At 40.4% G+C, this 18,406-nt stretch overlaps 1 protein-coding gene across 6 annotated transcripts in view; it reads right to left on the reverse strand.

Moving 5' to 3' along the window:
• CFTR (CF transmembrane conductance regulator) overlaps nt 1-18,129 on the reverse strand; it is an 86,505-nt gene extending 68,376 nt beyond the window's left edge. For 3 of the 6 annotated variants that reach the window (XM_021553473.4, XM_085569720.1, XM_085569719.1), the window contains exons 1-3: nt 17,562-17,760; nt 5,114-5,224; nt 1,860-1,971 (exon numbers count right to left, since the gene is read on the reverse strand). In XM_021553473.4, the coding sequence (XP_021409148.3) occupies nt 1,860-1,971; nt 5,114-5,224; nt 17,562-17,614 (276 nt within the window). In that variant the 5' untranslated portion in view covers nt 17,615-17,760. Of the gene's footprint in view, nt 1-1,859; nt 1,989-5,113; nt 5,225-7,424; nt 7,444-17,561; nt 17,761-17,990 lie in introns of those variants that run through there. The other 3 variants (XM_085569721.1, XM_085569722.1, XM_085569723.1) reach the window with 3 other exon arrangements.
• Nucleotides 18,130-18,406: the final 277 nt, after the last annotated feature.

Raw genomic sequence — 18,406 nt, forward strand, 5'->3', positions numbered from 1 at the left:
GCAATAACATCATTACCTACAGCACATCAGGGACAAGGGAGAGATGGAAAAAAGGCTGGACTTAATGAGAGCAAAGCTGTGATGCCAGCTGAAAGGACAACTCCACAAACAGCAGGGATGTCAGCACACTTTAAACCACAGTCCAAGAAAGATGCCATGAAAACGGTTCAGAGATTAGACAAGCAAAAAGCTGAAAGGAAAATGAAGTTCAAAAGAACACACAACTTGGTTACACCTATGCCAGTACGGCACAACATCCTGTCCCCTTTCAAATTTATGGCAAAGCTCCCATTAATTTCCGTGAGCAAGGCCTGCAAAGAACACCAGCAGCTTCAGGAGCAATTTGGTTTTTTTACAATTCCTCTTTCAATAAAATGAGCACTAATGATAATAGAATCAAGAATTTAAACTACGAGTCAATTTTTCCATGTCATTGTGGAAGGTGCAGATTCATTTACTATGTGTTTAATTGCACATATCTGTGATTTCTTAAAGAAATTTAAAAAAAACCAAACATTCACACAACCAAAGAATATGACTTAAAAATCCTGCAGTCTTGTTCTGTCCTCACCCCATCTAAAATTGTACTCCATTAAAAAAGTGTGTAAGGAAAAATCAGCCCTGCGCATACACACCCGCACACATTGCCTAAACTTTGGGAAAGAGTTATCTCAAGTCTGCCTGCAAAAGCCCTCAGAAACTCCTTAACTTTTAATAGGAATGCATTAGTGCAAAGGTTCTGGCTGGTAGACTCTGCAGGAACAGCTATTAGAGTGCATGGTAGGCTACATTTGTAGAATCATTTTGTTGTCAGTGGTTTTTTTTTAAATGCAAACCTATCATGAGTAAGAAGTTGCTGGCTTAGTGAGTAAAAGAGCTTAAAATCTAAAGGCAGTAATGAGATCACAGGAACACATAAAAGGCATGATTGAGTAGGGGTCCACAAATATAAATATCATCCCAAAGAAGAGCTGACAAAAATGATAAAAGAGTAGAGAAGCACAGTTACCATGCAGCTCCTACGTAGCAAGAGGCCCTGTCCTAAACAGCTAACTGCCTTACCTGGATAAAGACAGCTTAGGGTCCAGTACCTAAAGGGCATCCTCCTGACACTACGCTGTGCCCTGCATCCAGCAAAGAATGGAAACTCCCCTTAGCCTTCCTTTTGCTGCCAATGTATTTATAGAAACCTTTTTTTCGTTTGCTGTCTCAAACTGCAGTGGTTAAATTTAGCTACAATTTGGCTTTAGCCCTTCTAATTTTCTCTCTACATAACCTCACAACATCGTTTTAGTCCCAGATTGCCTGTCCCTCCTTACAGAGGTGATACACTGTTTTTTACTACTAAATCACAGAAATTTGTAAGTAACACAGATATTTAATGTGCATATTGATTAACAGCAATTTTCAGATATACAGTATGGCTACACATACCTAGTGAGACACCACTGGCAATAAATTCTTTTCACAGCTCTTAACCCTAATGATAAGATTGTCAAACGAATAGGTGGCATTTGGTAAGTTAAGGTAATCCTACCTGACATGTTGGAAAGGTGATAAACATAATCAGTTCATCACTTTCACATCAAGTTCCTGATCACACACCTAGGAGCACTAACAGCACTAGAAACATTTAAAAACGATTAATATGTATGTTTTAAAGATGTTAAGATATTATCAGAAAATATATTTTTAAATGAAAGTCCCTGAATACATCTCTGTATTTACCACCCTGTAAGCAATACACAGAGGAAAAATCCGTAGCTATTCACAATGCTCTGTATTAATTCAGCAGACCCTAAAACTTGGATCTATCTAAGGAACACTAAAAGCTTACTAAAGAGGAGAACAATTCTTACCCCTAAATATAAAATTATTCCATAGAACATAAATTTCCAGAAAAAGCATCGTCGAAGAGCATTGATGAGCTTGGGTTTCTTCTCTGAAGTTGCCAGCTCTCTGTCCCATTCTCTGAAAAGAAACCAAAACTATTAAACTGTATGAGCAAATACATGGGTCTATGGCTGCGACATACTTCAATTCACTCGAGGAGATTTAGCTTAGGTGGCTAATGAAGGAAAGCTTTGCAGAGACCCCAAGAATCTGGCCTTTGTGGACTTGATAGATCAATAAAAGTTCAAGCCCAGTTCAGCCACATATTTGGTAGTTTTAAATACTCAGTCATACATCACCCTGTGGGGAGTTATTTCATGAAAAGGTCACATTGTATGTTTTAAAGAAACCTGCTGTACTTAAAACCAGAGTACAATAACAGGCAAATGAACGTTTTGGAGCTCTTCCAGTCTGCAAAAAAGAAAGCACCAACAAAGCATCAAAAATGTGACTTTTCTATTGCACAGCACTATTTTAAACCCTGTTGCTGGGAAAATAACTTTCTTTTCAATAATAAATTGTAGACCAGAAGCAATGCTGTATACAGAGAACATAAATTTTGGCAACATTTAATTCACAGATTAAAGCACTCCAGAGAATATCCTCAACTAACTATTTTATCAATTTTTCAACAGAATATTAGATTACCAGAATATTTCATTTATAAACTATCAAAACACATCTAGCATACCAGTGTTCTCTATAAATTCCACTGCTTTGCATCAGCAATGGAGAGACAGGGACAACAGAGCCGGATCAGAAACTGATTTTTATTGAGAATACAAAACATTTATATATGGTTTTACGGGTATGATACTTATATAGGATTCTATTTTTGGTAACAATTTCCCATTGGTTACACATTCTTCATGACATCAGTTACCTGGTAATCAGGACAAAGTTTCATAACATGTCTCTTGGTCACTTCTACCCCAGGGAGAAGTTATCTGTGTCTGTCTCTCCCATGGTTTCTGCTCGATCAGGTCTAAGATACCAGGCTGCTTTATTGGTTTCATTTTACTCTCCATCTCCCATACTCTCCCATAGTTTGGAATACTTATGCCACACCGCAACTAAAATTGACTGGATTGGCACAGCAGTGCAGATGTAAGCTGCCCTGAAACATCAGTGAAAGCTACAATGTCAGTTGGTGGAAAATAATGGGTTTAGGCACCTCTGTTGTAAGAGTTAGTCACAAGTGCAGCACAATTTCTAAATTAGGACCCACTGAAACTAGCTAAAGAAGAGTGGAAGCCTAAATGAGGAAAGTCAGAGTATGATTTCTGCAGAAACAATTAGTCTGTCAACAAAGGAAAGGTAACAAAGGAAATTAATAATGTTATTTAGTTGAAGAAAAAATAAACCAAGGTTTTACAAGGTTATTTTGGAAAGAAAGAACAGCATTTCTGCTGTCTCCGTTTTCAGGCAACCAACATTGATATTCTGAGTCTAGCCTCACTCATCACCATGAAACTGTGCAGGATCTGCTACTCTAGCTGGATCCCTATAAATCTATGGTGCCTAATGAGATTCATCTGAGAATCCTCAAAGAGCTGGCTGATGTCACTGTAAAACCTCTCTCAATGATTTTTGAGCAGTCTTGGGAAACTGGAGCAGTCCCAGCTGACCAGAAGACATCAGTTTTCAAGAAGGGCAAGAAGGAGGACCCCACAAAACACAAGCCTGTCAGTCTCACTTCAGTGCCCAGCAAAACTATGGAGAAGATTATTCTGGGAGGTATTGAAAAGCACCTTAAAGACAAGACAATCATTGGTTGCAGCCAGCACAGCTTCATGAGTGGAAACCTGATTTCCTTTTCTGACAAGATAACCCACCCAGCTGACCAAGGGAAGCCAGTTGATGTAATCCCTTTGGATTTCAGCACAGATTTTGATACTCTCTGTCACAGGATCCTTCTGGACAAAATGTCCAGCACTCAGCTGGATAAACACTTTATGTGGTGGGTGAGCAGCTGGCTCATGGGTCAGACTGAAAGGGTTACAGTGAATGGGGTGACATCAGACTGGGGACCTGTCACTAGTGGGGCTCCACAGGGCTCCATCCTTGGCCCTGTGCTCTTCAACATCCTCATGAATGACTTGGGCATTGTACAGGAAGGGATACTGAGCACGTTTGCAGATGATACAAAACTAGGAGGAGCTGCTGACTCCTTCAAAGGCAGGGAGGTCCTGCAGAGAAACCCTGACAAAACAGAGAATGGGGCAGTCACTGAACATTATTACCACAAGCTCAACATCACAAAGTGCTGGACTCTGCACCTGGGATGGGGCAACCCTGGATGTATGAACAGACTGGAGAGTGAGATACTGGAAAGCAGAACCACAGAAAGAGACCTGGAGGTCCTGGTCGATGGCCAGTTTAATTTTGAGTGCCTGGCAGCCAGGAGGATCACCCGTGTCCTGGGGGGCATCAGGCACAGCATTGCCAGCCAGGCAAGGGAGGGGATTGTCCTGCCCTGCTCTGGGGCAGGCTCACTTTGAATACTGTGGGCAGTTTTGGGTGTCACAATATAAGAAATGTATAAAGCTATGAGAGTGTCCAAAGGAGAGCAATGAAGATGGTGAAGGGCCTTGAGGGGAAGCCGTGTGAGGAGTGGCTGAGGTCACTTGGTCTGTTCAGCCTGGAGGAGACTGAGGGGAGATCTCATTGCAGTTACAACTTCCTCATGAGGGGAAGAGAAGGGGCAGACACTGACCTCTTCCCTGTGGTGACCTATGACAGCACCAGAGGGAATGGCCTGAAGTTTTGTCAGGAAGGTTTAGGTGGGATATTATGAAAACGTTCTTCACCCAGAGGGTGTTTGGGCACTGGAACAGCTCCCCAGGGAAGCGGACACAGCACCAAGCCTGACAGAATTCAAGCAAGCCACTTTTGGACAATGTTCTTAGGCACATGGTGTGATTGTTGGGGAAGTCTTGGTGTGATTCTTTAGGATGACGATTTGATGATCCTTATAAGTTCCTTCTAACTCAGTACATTCTGTGATCCTGTGATCAATGACATATATCACAGGTACCTGTATATGGTAATTTCGACCACCTGGGTTGTACATCTGCACCAGGGATCACAGTCATGTCCAAAGTATAACTGTGTGCAATCAGCTTGCACAAAACACTATTTAAACGTTTCATCCAAAAGCTTTGTCATGAAAATTGCATCGTGATTCCTGAAAAAAAATTATGTAATTAACCTTTCATACCTTTCCAGTTTTTCCGAAAGATTATCAGCAGAGTCTGCAGAAGGAATTTGATAAATATCTGAGAGCTCCAACCGTCGTCTGTAACCCTTTTTCAAAATTGGGTTTGTCCATCTAAGTAAATAGGAAAAAAAGGGAAAAAAAAGTTAGAATTAAAAATATTCTAGCATTAATTCTGAAGTTGCTTTGTCTCATCTGAATATAGCATCCAAGTATATCTTAGTGCACATGCACTCACATACACACACATATATGACACAATATAGTGCAGGCCTGCATTACATTTACAAAACTATATTGATATAATATTAAAAGAATAATTGTGAAACTCCTGCATTTTATAAGTTTTGGGGTGAGATCATGTCCCAAACTTCCCACTGAGTCAGCAGGAGACAAATGAACAGGGGGTTTAAACCTTTGTTCAGTATTTCCAAATATGCTATGTGCTATGTCCATATAAATGAATAATAAATCAGAACTACAGTAAAGTGGACATGTAAGTCTCATTCCTATCTGCTCTGATCTGGGGAGACCCCACCTGGAGTACTCAGCACAGGAAGGACAGGAACCTGCTGGAGTGAGTCCAGAGGAGGCCATGAAGAGGTTTAGAAAGATGGAGCACCTCTCCCTATGAAGAAAAGCTTGCAGCATTGAAATTGTTCAGCTTGGAGAAGAGATGGCTCTGGGGAAATCTTAGAGCAGCCTTCCAGTACCTAAAGTGGGCCTCCAGAAGAGCTGGAGAGGAACTTTTTACAAGGCCATATAATGACAGAACAAGGGGAAATGGCTTTAAACTGAAGGAGAGCAAGTTTAGATCAGATATTAGGAAGAAAATCCTTACTGTGAGGGTAGCCAGACACTGGAACATGTTGCCTAGAGAAGCTGGGGATGCCCCATCCCTGGCAGTGTTCAAGCCCAGGTTGGATGCATCTTGGAGAAATCTGGTCTATTGGAAAGTGTCTCTGCCCATGGTAGGGGGGTTGGAACCTGGCAATCTTTAAAATCCCTCCCAACACAAGCCATTCTATGATTCTATGACATCATACGTTGCAATATGCACTTAACAACACAAATCTTGTGCAAGACTCCTCATAAGATCTTCAATGTGTCCATTATACACATATTTGGCTTTTTTTTTTCAAATGTCATGTTTAAAATTTCAATACCAATTTAAAGGGCATGCTGAGACAAAACAAAGCAGGAAAAGACTATTCTAAATGGCTACTCTGTAGAGAAAATATTTATAAGCCATGACTAATTTTATCAAACAATTCAGGTCCAAAAAGGCCTATGAATCTCCAAGGATCAACTTATACAAAAAACTTCACCAGATTCTGTTCAGAAATCTTTTTGAAAGCAGAGGACCAGCTCAGACATAAGAACTATTTTCAACTAAAGGTGTATTTTAAAACTACTTGAATTTATTCTTTACTGTCATCAATGAAAATATTTCCTAAAAAAAATTAAGTGCCTGCAAAAGAAATAGCTTGTGGTTGACTGTTATCATACTTCCATGTAAACCAGATTTTGTAAAAAACCTGGCATTGATTCATAATTATGATAAAATTCAGCAAAACCTCAATAATTTCAAAATTTTTGTTTTAAACTCTTTTTGTATACAACAGCTAAAAACTACAAAATATATGCAATAATGTTTTCCACAGTCACTCAGAAAATGCAAACATCTTATTGGACATGCTTACCTATATGCCTGTAAGAACATAAATCATACACGCAAAGTAATCCACATTCTCAATTGCAGTCTCTGAAGGTGCAAAGAAGTTTATACAAAGGTAAAAGAACATCATTGAGCACTACAAAAGTGTAAAAAGGCCTTATGACAACAGATGAAAACTACTTGTGTGTAACTGTGTGTACACACATGCACACTTTAACATTTACTTTAAAGAAGTTATAAATTGCAAAGGCAGACTAAAATCCCCATAATTCAGTAAAGCACCAAGATATTTCCCAAGTGCATGGTTATATCACACCCATGCAAAGAGAACATGCTCTAAGAAATTGAAGGAGTAGCCTTCATTTCTGCAATAATAGTATGGTTTCAGATGAATCATATGACTTCCAGCTCAGTCTTTCACACCGCTGTAGCTGAGAAATAACATGTGATTCATGGTACATTATAGGATGGGAGTTAGGAGAGTCCATTTTGTAGGGTCAAGTCACTGAACTCTCATTTTACCATTTGGAGATGATAAAACATCCATAAACTTTACAACTACTGGAAATAGAAGCCAATATTTTTCAGAGATAAAATGTATTGGAAGAAAACCTTTTAATTTCATGTAACACTTACATGAAAGTCTTTCAGGATTACTGCAAATGGTATATCAGGTACTGATTTTTATTTTACCAGATCCTGAAGACAGAAAGGAGCAGTTGCTATTAGCTTTGTGCACATCTTGTGGAGAACTGGCTAATCCTTGCCATTCAGAAACAGAAACTCTCATTAATTTTTGTTCTCAGCTCCACCGATGTCCCATATACATAGATATTTCAGTAATGACAGAATGAATACAAGTTATGGGACGCAAAACCACTACTGCAGCTGATACAAGGAAGTAGCATACTTCCTAGGCAACTTCTTTAATTCACAACACTGTAGCTAAGTAATAACCTTCCTAAGCCCCTTAATAATGTTTTGAGACTGCAATAAGCAATTCCCAACCTGACAAAAGATAAGTGCTTTACAGTTTCACTTTTTATGTTTTGAGAAAACATTTTTTATTACACTGTTTCCCTCCACATATTTGATTTTATTTATCGTTTTGATTAGCACCTACCCTGGCATTTTGCCACACCCTGAACTAACAAAATGTGACTGCATTTAGAGAGAGCCGAGTGGCTGTATTATCATTTGGGGAAGGCAGCATGCTTAGCAGAGCTTCTGTACTTCTAGAAATGTCTCTCATTTTATTCTGTGCTTAACTCTGTGTTAACCAGGTGCATTTATCATTGCCATCAAAATTATGTGGTCCCTGAACTACCCTCCCCTCCCAAGTCAGAGTTTGATACAGACTTATGCAGTCCTCATCCTCATCTCACTGCTCATCACAGTAGCTGCAACTGTGTTAGATAAACTCCTCCAGCCAGCCAAAGGAGCAGTGCTGACTCCTTCCCCGGGGACCTCCTAGTCTGCAGCCTGCTTCCTTCTGCAAGCTGCTGGCAGGGCTTGCCCAGAGATGTTTGTCTCCCAGCTGCCCTGGCCTTGCCTGGAAGTCCCACCCTAACTAGATCTGGCCCATTTGTGTCCTGTGCCCAGTGGCTTCAGGTTGGAGTGGTAATCATGGGAGGAGTTGGCCTCATGTGTGATGTTTGTCTCAGGGTGGATTTTCAACAGCTGCTTGAGCTGAGCTGAGTTGTGCTTGAGTTGAACCGAGTGAGACAGTTTATGTTTTATTAAAAGGAATATACTGGACCTAAAACACATAAGTATCTAATAAAACAATTTTTTTGCCAGATTCCTATAGCATTCCATTAGCCATTATGTTCTAGATTCTTTGCAAAGATTTGAAATGCAAAATTACTATGAATTTATTTTAACTGGCAATATAATCTATAGTTATCCATGTTTCCATAACACTAGGTGACATAGCTCAATTAGAGTTTGTCAATGAATATGGCTCTTCTAACTTTTTGGCTTTTTGGAAACAATTTGGCAGTGTTAAAGCTGAGGTTTTCCTGAGGTTGTTGAGAAATGTATTCTGAAAGGAAGAGAGCAAGAAGGAAGGAAAACAGATTGGCTTTACAGCATTATGTTAGCAAATGCCATCGGATTACTTGCTGGCATTTAATGAACCCTTTCACAGAGAAACCTGTAGTGCTGTGAGAGTTTTGCCACTAACTAGGAATGTTATTATGGGTACACACATATGAAACCCAGCAGGAAATAAGTTTCAAGGAGGAAAGAAGAAAAGAAGGCAAGTTCCACATCCATTATCTACTTCTTGTAGTAAAACATACATTATGAGCTTGATATATAAATATTATATATATATACTGTTTTGTAGATTTCTAATGACCATTTCTTTGTCATTTACTTAAGCAGTATGTAACAGATTTCTTATTACAGCTATTGCTTTCTTCTGCATGTTCAGAGTCATCCCACTCAAATTGTATCAATAGGACAGATGTCTTTGGCTTTCCAAAGAGTATTAACACAGACAATTTGTCAATAGGATTTGACTCTTCCTTAAGGCTGCTTTGCATGTCACTGAAGACAGAAGGGGCATCTGTGTTGCTAAGCCAACTGCCCAGATCTTCTCCCTGAGCACAGGAATATCCTAGCTCCATCAGGCTCTTCAGATCAAGAAGCACAGTTTGCTGAGACAGCAGCAAAACAGTGGTGCTGGGCTACCCAAGACCAGCAAAAGAGATCAGCTCTCGTGCAAGGGTCACTGATCAGACTGGTGACATTTCAACAGGTGCTCTGTGCACAGCACAGCAGCATCTACTGTGCAGCGCAGAGGTGACCATGGTTTCACTCCCCTCTATAAAGCATTAATACCTGTGCAAAATATAGTTAAGCATAATGACTGCAACTCCTAAGGAACTGGTCCTAAAATTCAATGAAGGGAGCAAGAAAAGTGCCTCTGGCTTTAATTTATCTTTCCTTCTAATAATTAAGGGAAAGGTGGGGGGAGGCCAGGGAAGAAAGGCCATCAAGCTGTAATTGTGGTGCTTTAGAGCCTAAGTTTTACGAGATGTTTGTAGAACCATTAATTCTTACCAACTGCAAAAAAAGGCTGAGGTACCACGTAGATCTCAGATATTCCCAAAGAATTCCTCTGACCAGACTATGCCAGAGGCTCTGCACTGCCATCCTCCCACAAAAGATACCCATCGCTCCAGCGGCAGCAAATTGTAAATTGTTGCTTACTTTATACTGGAAGTTGCTCTACCACACAAAATACTGCTTCTCCAGAAGAGTGTCTGCACCACCAGCTGTCTTCTCTGAGCATCCTGTAGTGCAGCTGTAAAAGGTGATCCTAGCTTTTTGTGATCCTTGCTCACAGATGGGACAAGTCAGCATGCCCATGGAGCACAACAGCCTTATTCCTGCCCCCAGCCCCTTGGTTACCCTCAACAGAGTAGGGTTGCAGTTATTTTGTTTTCAATAACAACCTACTGAAATAGCATGTTATATATTAGGAAAACTATATTAACTTTAGAATTTCCCCCATTATAAACAAACCAAAAAATACAATATAGCTTAATATTTAAATATAATTATTGCAGGGTTTCAACAACAATGATAAATGCAGACCCTACTGATTTCTGGTTTTTTGTTGCAGTTGTTTTTCCCAGATCACAAAAATTAAGATTTTAATTTCTTCACTAATAAACAATTCTTCCCCATGAGGTGTTATTTGACATGGGAAGTATTTAGCTGCAATATTATTGACTCTGCCACTAGCTGTGAGCAGCACCATTTTAAGAATAATCAATGTTCTGCTGAAACCCTGGGATTTCAATAGCAAATCTTAATTAGGATTATGTCTCAGCAATTCTTGGGGAAATCTTGTCTTTTATGCCCAGTTTATGTGAAGTGACACTTATTCAAATTATTATCTAATTGATAAATGCTTTCTTAACAGAAATTAAATGCTTTTTTCCTTACAATTAGTAAAGTAGTCAACATATTTCAGTTTGCAGAAGTCCAGAGAAAAGAAAGCACATCAGGGGATAGGCTGTGCAAGACAGAAGGACAGAATATATTAATTGCATTGTAATCTGTCAATTGTTTATGTACCAAAGCCAAGTGTAAGGTATGCTTTAAATATTTCTTTAAGAAAGCTAACAAAAAAGCAATGGTGATGATGTGCTATGAACAAGGTTTGCAAGGCTCTTTCAGCATATACCTACAGTTAGACTGACTAGGAGAGGATATTCCTCCATCATCACTCTTTTTCTCAATTATATATCCCTCAGCAATAATAAGAGAAAGATTTCTTTTCCCCTCATCCTTTGAAAAAACAAGAAACATAAGAGAAAGTTTGCATCAGCAAAACTGTAGCAGAGCACACTGCTATTCATGATTTAACTGAATTTTAAAATCTTCCAGATGTGTCACTGGAAGTGATAGTAACATATTTCAATTTAGCACTTTGCTGTGTTAGCCATGGATTTTTTAAGATATGTTTCATAATAAAATAACAAAAACTTGCACATCAAGTTCAATGGCCCTTTCCAAAACTATGATTTGGATCCCACTCCAATGACTGATACGTGGTCAGGTATAAACAAAGAGTAGAACACAGTCACAATTTATTTAATTTTAATACCAAGGGTCAAAAAGTAAATTAACATTACAGTAATATGGAATCAACCCTGAATTAGGTGCTGCTTCTCTTACTACTTGCTCTTTGCCATTTTCTCTGTATGATGCTACTCCTTAGCATGATTCTTGCAAATTAATGAGAAAATGCCTCATATCTTTTGATTTCCAAAACAGTCTTGGACTTTGAGGAATGCATCATTGAGGGACCTCTGTGGTTTTGTTTCCTTTGTATCATTACCTACAGAGAAATACAATCATTCCAGAACTTACAGATTATCTTAAAAACTAGTAAAGATGAAAGTTAAAGTGAGATGTCAGAATGACTCCCGACAGGAAGATGTCAGAATACAACAAAGGTTCACATTATTTTAAAAGTTAGGGGAAAAAAATAAGGATAAATATCAACATTAAAATATGAGCATGTACCTAAACCAAGTACGTTTACCAGCCATCACTTAGGATTTTCTTCTTCTGGTTTAAATTGAAAAGCTTCTGGGTTAAATTGAAAAATGCTGTTTCAAAATATGTTTTAAATGCCTACTTATTCTCTCCTAAGTTGGGGAGTTTCATGACAATGCATCCTTGGATTAGCTACTTGCTGAGTGAAAGAGCTCATGCAGATCCTTTTGCTTCTAAGAGAGGGACTGATATGCAGACAGGCTCTGAGTTTTTGCTTGTCTCACCCAGGCATACTCCCACTCGCATGGAAGGCAGTTGAACTGCATCTACAAATTCACATGGCAAAATCTGGCAGTGCTTCAATGTCTCCTTGTATACTAGTTAATTTTCACCTTTAACTCACTTATTTCAGAGGACATGATGTTTTCAGAGGACACACTATTACCTGGATGTCAAGTTGGCACCATCCTGCCTCCACAACTATACCTACACTCGTATGCTGTAAAGCTGGGGTGGTGGGTGAAGAGAAAAAGCATAAACCAAGATAACAGAAACATCTTACCTCTTACAATAAGTCACAATATTCCCACCACTTTGAAATTTAGCATATCCAAAAATGTACATTTTGAGAGACTCAGATTCGTCAGTATAAAAGAGGTGATAACTGTTCCCTGCAGAAATATTCTGTCACACCAGAAATATCCTTGTGCAATCAAAATTCTGACCAGAGTTTTCAGGCAGATTGCATTGACTCCATCACACGTTTCTGGGACAAACCACAATCCTTATATATCCCACTTTCTTCTTGACAGAATTAGTAAAGAAACTTTTTTTTAACCATCTTTTGTACTATCTGCTTAGGCTTCAAGATCTTCAAAACATACTTCCTTATCAAATATTTTGCATAGCACAGAGGACTTCAAATTTCTGTCAGGGCATTTAGAAGCATCTATAATACAGATAGTATTATAGATCTATATATAGATCTACTAACCATGTCATTGCCTACAGTATTAAAAAAAAATCAAGTATTTGAATGGATTACTTTCTATCTCACCAAAATCAAATAAGCATGTAGAAAATAACAAGGTACAGAGAGGTCTGCAAATATTTCAAATGTTTGATAATTTATTTTGAGTATCAAGATAGTAAGTCTTCTTCCTGCAGGAAGAAAACAGACTTTAAATATATTTCAGAAGTCAGATGCAACTTGATCTAGGCATCTATGCTTTAGAGTTATAAAGCAGCCAGAGAAGATCCCTGTGCTACACAAGGCTTGCACTCTTGGGCATTGGACCAAGGATGCACTATCAGGCTGAGCCAAGGGCACAGCTTAGCCTTATTGTTAAAGAAGATATGCCTCTGGCTGAAATTACTTAAAGTGTAGGAGACTCTGCTGCCTTTCTCCAGTTCACTTCAAGTTTCATATTTTACCTTGGAAACAGTGAATTTTTTCTAAAGGAGTCCAAAACCTGCATGCACATCTTTGAACCATGTGACTTTCAGAAGCTGACACCTTGCTGTTTTAGATAGCTCTGAAGGACTGGCAGACCAGCAGCTCTCCAAGGATCACTGGTGGCAGCAGACAGATGATCAGGTAGCCTCATAGGGCCACCTGTGCTGCAACTGCATCTGTGCTTGGTTATCACTAGCAGCCAGGATTTACAATTGCCTGGGATCAGTGAAAAGCATCTCATCAGGGCTAGATACATACTGGGCCCTAAGAACACACTACAGAAAAATTGTCTTTTATAAGTGACTGCCCTAGAAAATGAGGCATGACACTGTGCCATTCACCTGCTACTGTAACAGAGGCTCCTTATTCAAAGAGGAAAGGTGACCAAAGTGCTATAGCTAGGTATTGATAAAGGATGGTCCAAATATATATTGGTTATGACAATTTCCAGACACCTGCCCTCCAGAGTGAAATTTATACACATGAATTAGGCATATAAGCTTCTTATGCAAAATCTGGAACTTTTAGGAACTCGAAACATTTTCAGGAGAAACGTTAAAATGTACACATTAAATCCCAAACTTTGCAAGGAAAACACAAGATTTTTCAATTCAAGAATGAAAATCCTAAGTAACTTGTTGTCATTGAATTCTAAGATATGCAGTTCAAGGATAGAGCAGGGACTGCCCAGGGAAGGTCTGGCTTTAGCTCCTTTTTCTGAAGGGAATCAAATTAATTATCACGAAAATGCCAGAAACTATCTTGTACAAGGCATTCTTAAACTTGAAATTATGACTGAATTAAGCTACAAAGAGTGATAGAATAACATTACTGTAGTGTAGGGGCTGAGTACTTTCAAGACTTAAGTCCTGAATTTTTTTAGCCACCTTAGAGGTTATTAGCAGACTTCATAAGAAGCTTCATACCAGGAATTAGGACTTGCAAATAAGTTTTTTATTCAGAAGAGTACAGAATAACTCTGGATTTATGCTCTAAAAAGTAGCTGAGCCAGAGATAGAGAACTAAAACACCTTCACTGCCAAACACTGCTAACACTCAGTCTTTCTTCCTAGAAGAGGTGAGGTATAGAATTGAATTCCTTTTCCTAGCCTTCACAACTCACACAGGGCAGAAGAATGAATCTAACATTTATCCCATACTGGCTAAATTGTTCTAGGAACCCCTGGACAGCTGTATAAATGTGTAGATTTCTTTTTCTCTGGTTTGGAAAGCAAGAAGAAACTAGAGCAGATCTGATTGACTGAATCCATTAGAAAACTTGACACAAAAGCTGAGTTAGTTTGTATTTCTAATTTGGATTTAATAATGAATCCGGCATTAAAGTACTAGGTCCTGCAAAGAGTTGTCAAAATTGATAGGTACCAAAGCAAAAGTATATGCTTAAAGAGTTGGACACAAGCACAAGGATTATTTTTTGAGAACTTGCATTTTTATGTCTAAAGTTGCTTGCAACAGAACAGTAATAAAATCAGAATTTTCTCATATTTGCAGTCATTTCTGAAACTCCAGCAATACCTCTGTGTGCCAGTTCACAGGTAAAAATTGATTAATTAATGAGACTTCCTGATCTCAGTTAATTTTCAATAAAAACTAAGTGAATGCAAAGTAGTCTGATATTGTTTGTGACAAAAGGTATGTCCCTGACCTTGCATAACCCTAAAACTCCAAAAGAAAGTAAGTAATGCTTATAAAGACTAAAGTGAATCTTCACAATGAATATGAAGCTAAGCATATGATGATCTAACTGCTTCTGCATAAAACTCTGTTTTCTTTAAGCAAGGTCAAAAGTTGCCAAAGAACAGAAAGAATGTTTTGCATGAGGTTGGGAACAAAAGAGATCAACTCTGAAAATGTAATAAGGAAAATACAACAAAACACAAAACAATCTCTGAAACCCCAAACTTCTAAGTATCTAGTGTTTTCTTTTTTCTAAGTGTCCCCCTAATGGAAGATCTCAAACAACTTGTTTCTTAACCACCAAATCTCAGTTTTTAAACCAAAACTATTTAAAATTTGGGGTGAAAATGAATTTTTAATTTTAAATACTTTCTATCATGACTATTCCTAGCAATTTTTTTTTGCCCCAGTAGTATCACTACCACTAATACAAAGGTAACACTTTTTATAAAATACTACTCTTTCTATACCAAGAGATTTTCTAACTTTTTTTGCATAAAGGATTAAGGAAAAAAGGTCCAATCAATACATGTAGAAACTACTCAGTTATGAGCAGAGAGCTACAGTCTGACTTTAACACATGTTAAACCTGCCTCTCCCACCCAAACAGGATAGATTATGAAGCAATAAAACCTTGCCAATATGTTTATGCATCTATAGCTGATAACAGTTTGTACAATATTAAATAGTAATATATTTATCAGAAAGATTTCCTGAACAATCATAGTTAATATTTTAACATCACTTGTGCTAACATGATCTTCAACTTATTACATTATATTCAGATTGGTACTTCACACATAAATGCATTGCAGACTCTCATAAAAGTCACTTCACTGAAACATGTACTGTGTTGTACTTGATAACAACTATTTCATTATCACTGAAAAAAGCAATCTCTCTCCATACATCTCTTTTCCATTTCTTTGCTCTAGTTAATATTCATCATGAACATCTCCTTAACTTCATATATTTTATTATTATCACTTTGGTTACAGTCACCTGACCAAAAGCTGGTACAGTATAATGCATCATGCATGACAAACATGATTAAAACAACATTCAATTGACTTAAAGACTGTGATTTAAAAGGTGAGCACAGGCATCTGGATGGTTAATTACATACTTAATGAGCATGAACTGCATCTGGTTTCAGACATGAAAACTTTCACTATGGTAGGAATCAGAAATGTATTTGCTTTATCTTATTTGGTTTTTTTCTTCACACCTTCAACACCCTATGTTCTAAGATTATAAATTCATATAAATTTGTAAATAAATAAAATTAAATAGAGCAAGTGGCCCCCTCAAGCTACTAAATTAAGATACAGAATTATTTCCTACAGATTCTGTCTTATACTTGACAGGAACACTGACTGAAGCATCATTTATGTACACATTACTGTGTACATCATTACTGTACACAGTACACCCCTGTCATGCATACTCTTTGACTCTAACAGTATTTGACAGCAAACAAGGCTTTTTTCCCACTGCAGCACCATTGGAGAAAACATATAAGATCACTATGTTTACCTGGATGTTGGTAAAACTTTAGGAACAGGTTATATTTGGGATTATTCCCTGCTATTATATCTGGCTAACATGCACCAAAGGGGGAGAGACAGGCAAACAGTGACTCATACAGAGTCCCATTAAGAAACTTCAAAAATGTGCAGACCAACCTGCTGAAAGCTATCCCAAAAGGATTTTAAAGTGAGCTAAAAGCCCTCAGTTTTTCAGGCAGAGACCTCACAACAATGTTATAGTTTTACACCATGCACTCTCACTTCAGTCATCATGTTCACATCTTACACAAGATTTCCTCTCACCCTTCCTTGCCATGCAAGAGACCCCCCGGTAACAAAAGAGGGAACCAGTGCTCTGACAAAAGCAGTGCTGTGTGGGCCAATGCCAAAGAGATTATTTGCTCCTTCCAGTTCACAGTGTCATTTCTAGCGATGTCACATAAGACTTATTCAGCTTCCATATTGTCTTACAAAGTACATTGTGCCCAGGCACTAGTATTGGCTCCTTCTCTTTTTATTTGAAGTTTTTAGAAAGAGAAGTCACTAGGGAGTTTGCTTGTAAGAGAACACATTCAAAGCTTGCAAGGAACTGTTTACAGTAAGATCATATATTATACTTGCACATTGAGCAAGTGCTAAACACTCAAAGAGCCAAACAGGAGGAATCCTTGTTCTGAGAGCATTTCCCCTCTGCTCCCTACCACCCCACGATGTTCTCAAAGTTTACATGAAATAAGAGATTAACTAGTTGAGCAACTACCAAAGGTTGCTCAAATTATGTCATAAATTCATCTGTTCGGGTCCAGCAAAGGTTTATGACACCTGACAGAGCCCATTCCTGGTGCTAAAACCCCAGCAACAACAACAAAAAAGAGTGATCTCATCAAAAGCGAGACTCCCACCGCTCTCCCCGCAGACCACTCCAGAGCTCGGGGCGCCCAGTGCTCGGTTCCCCCCTCGCCGGAGTGGCTGGGCGGGGGGCGCGGAGCCCCGCTGAGCTCCCCGCCCGCCGCTGCCCAGCCCGGCCCGCTGCCCCCGCCCGCACGCGTCCCGCCGCACCGGGGCTCCCACCTGAAGAAAAGTTTGGAGAAGATGTTCGCCTTCTCCAGGGGAGACCTCTGCATGGTGAGGTGAGGTGCGGCGAGATGCGGTGAGCGGGGAACCGGAGGCAGCCGCTAATCGCTGACGCCTCGCTCGCCCACTCCGCTCCTGCGGCTCTCCCACCTTATCCGCCCGGCCGCTCTGATGTCACCGTCCGCCTCCTGCCCCGGCCCCTCTCCCCGCCTCTGCTTTGCCCCGGTTCAAAGGCGGGCGGGCTGGGGCTCCAGCCCGTGCGCTGCTGCCGCCGCCGCTCCTCCCCCGCCTCCCGCCGCGCCCGGCACCGGGCACCGGGCGCGCCCCGCCGCTCCCGGCGCCCGGCACCGGGCACCGGGCGCGCCCCGCCGCTCCCCCCGCACCTCTCCTCCCCGGCTCCCCGACGGCTCTCGCCCAGCCCCTTACCTCCACCTGCCGACTCAGCTTCCCGAGCCACCCCACCGCGGGTCCTCAGCCTCTCCCCAGCACTAAACCCCTCTTCTGACCAAGTGCCGAGGTGGGGAAGCCACCCCTCCAGATGGGCCTTCTGCCCTCTGTCCAGGGCGGCGGGGACAGCGCAGCGAGGACAGCCCCGTCGGAGCGTGGACACCCCCTGCCCTCCCGGGCGCGCAGCTGCTCACCGCAGAGCCCGCCCCGGTGCACAGGGCGCCTGCTTGCAGCCCACCGAGACCCGCGGGAGCCGGGCCGGCGCTTGGCCTTGGTGGGCACCCGCGGCCAGAAGCCCCCGTCCAGCGTCCCACGCCTCTGCGCGGTCCCGGGGGCGAGAGCACCGGCACACGGGCTTAAGGCAGAGGGCGAGCGGTCACCCCAGGAAAGGGTGC

This window comes from Lonchura striata, chromosome 1A (assembly GCF_050655825.1).
Source record: "Lonchura striata isolate lonStrDom1 chromosome 1A, ASM5065582v1, whole genome shotgun sequence".
Taxonomy (NCBI): domain Eukaryota; kingdom Metazoa; phylum Chordata; class Aves; order Passeriformes; family Estrildidae; genus Lonchura; species Lonchura striata.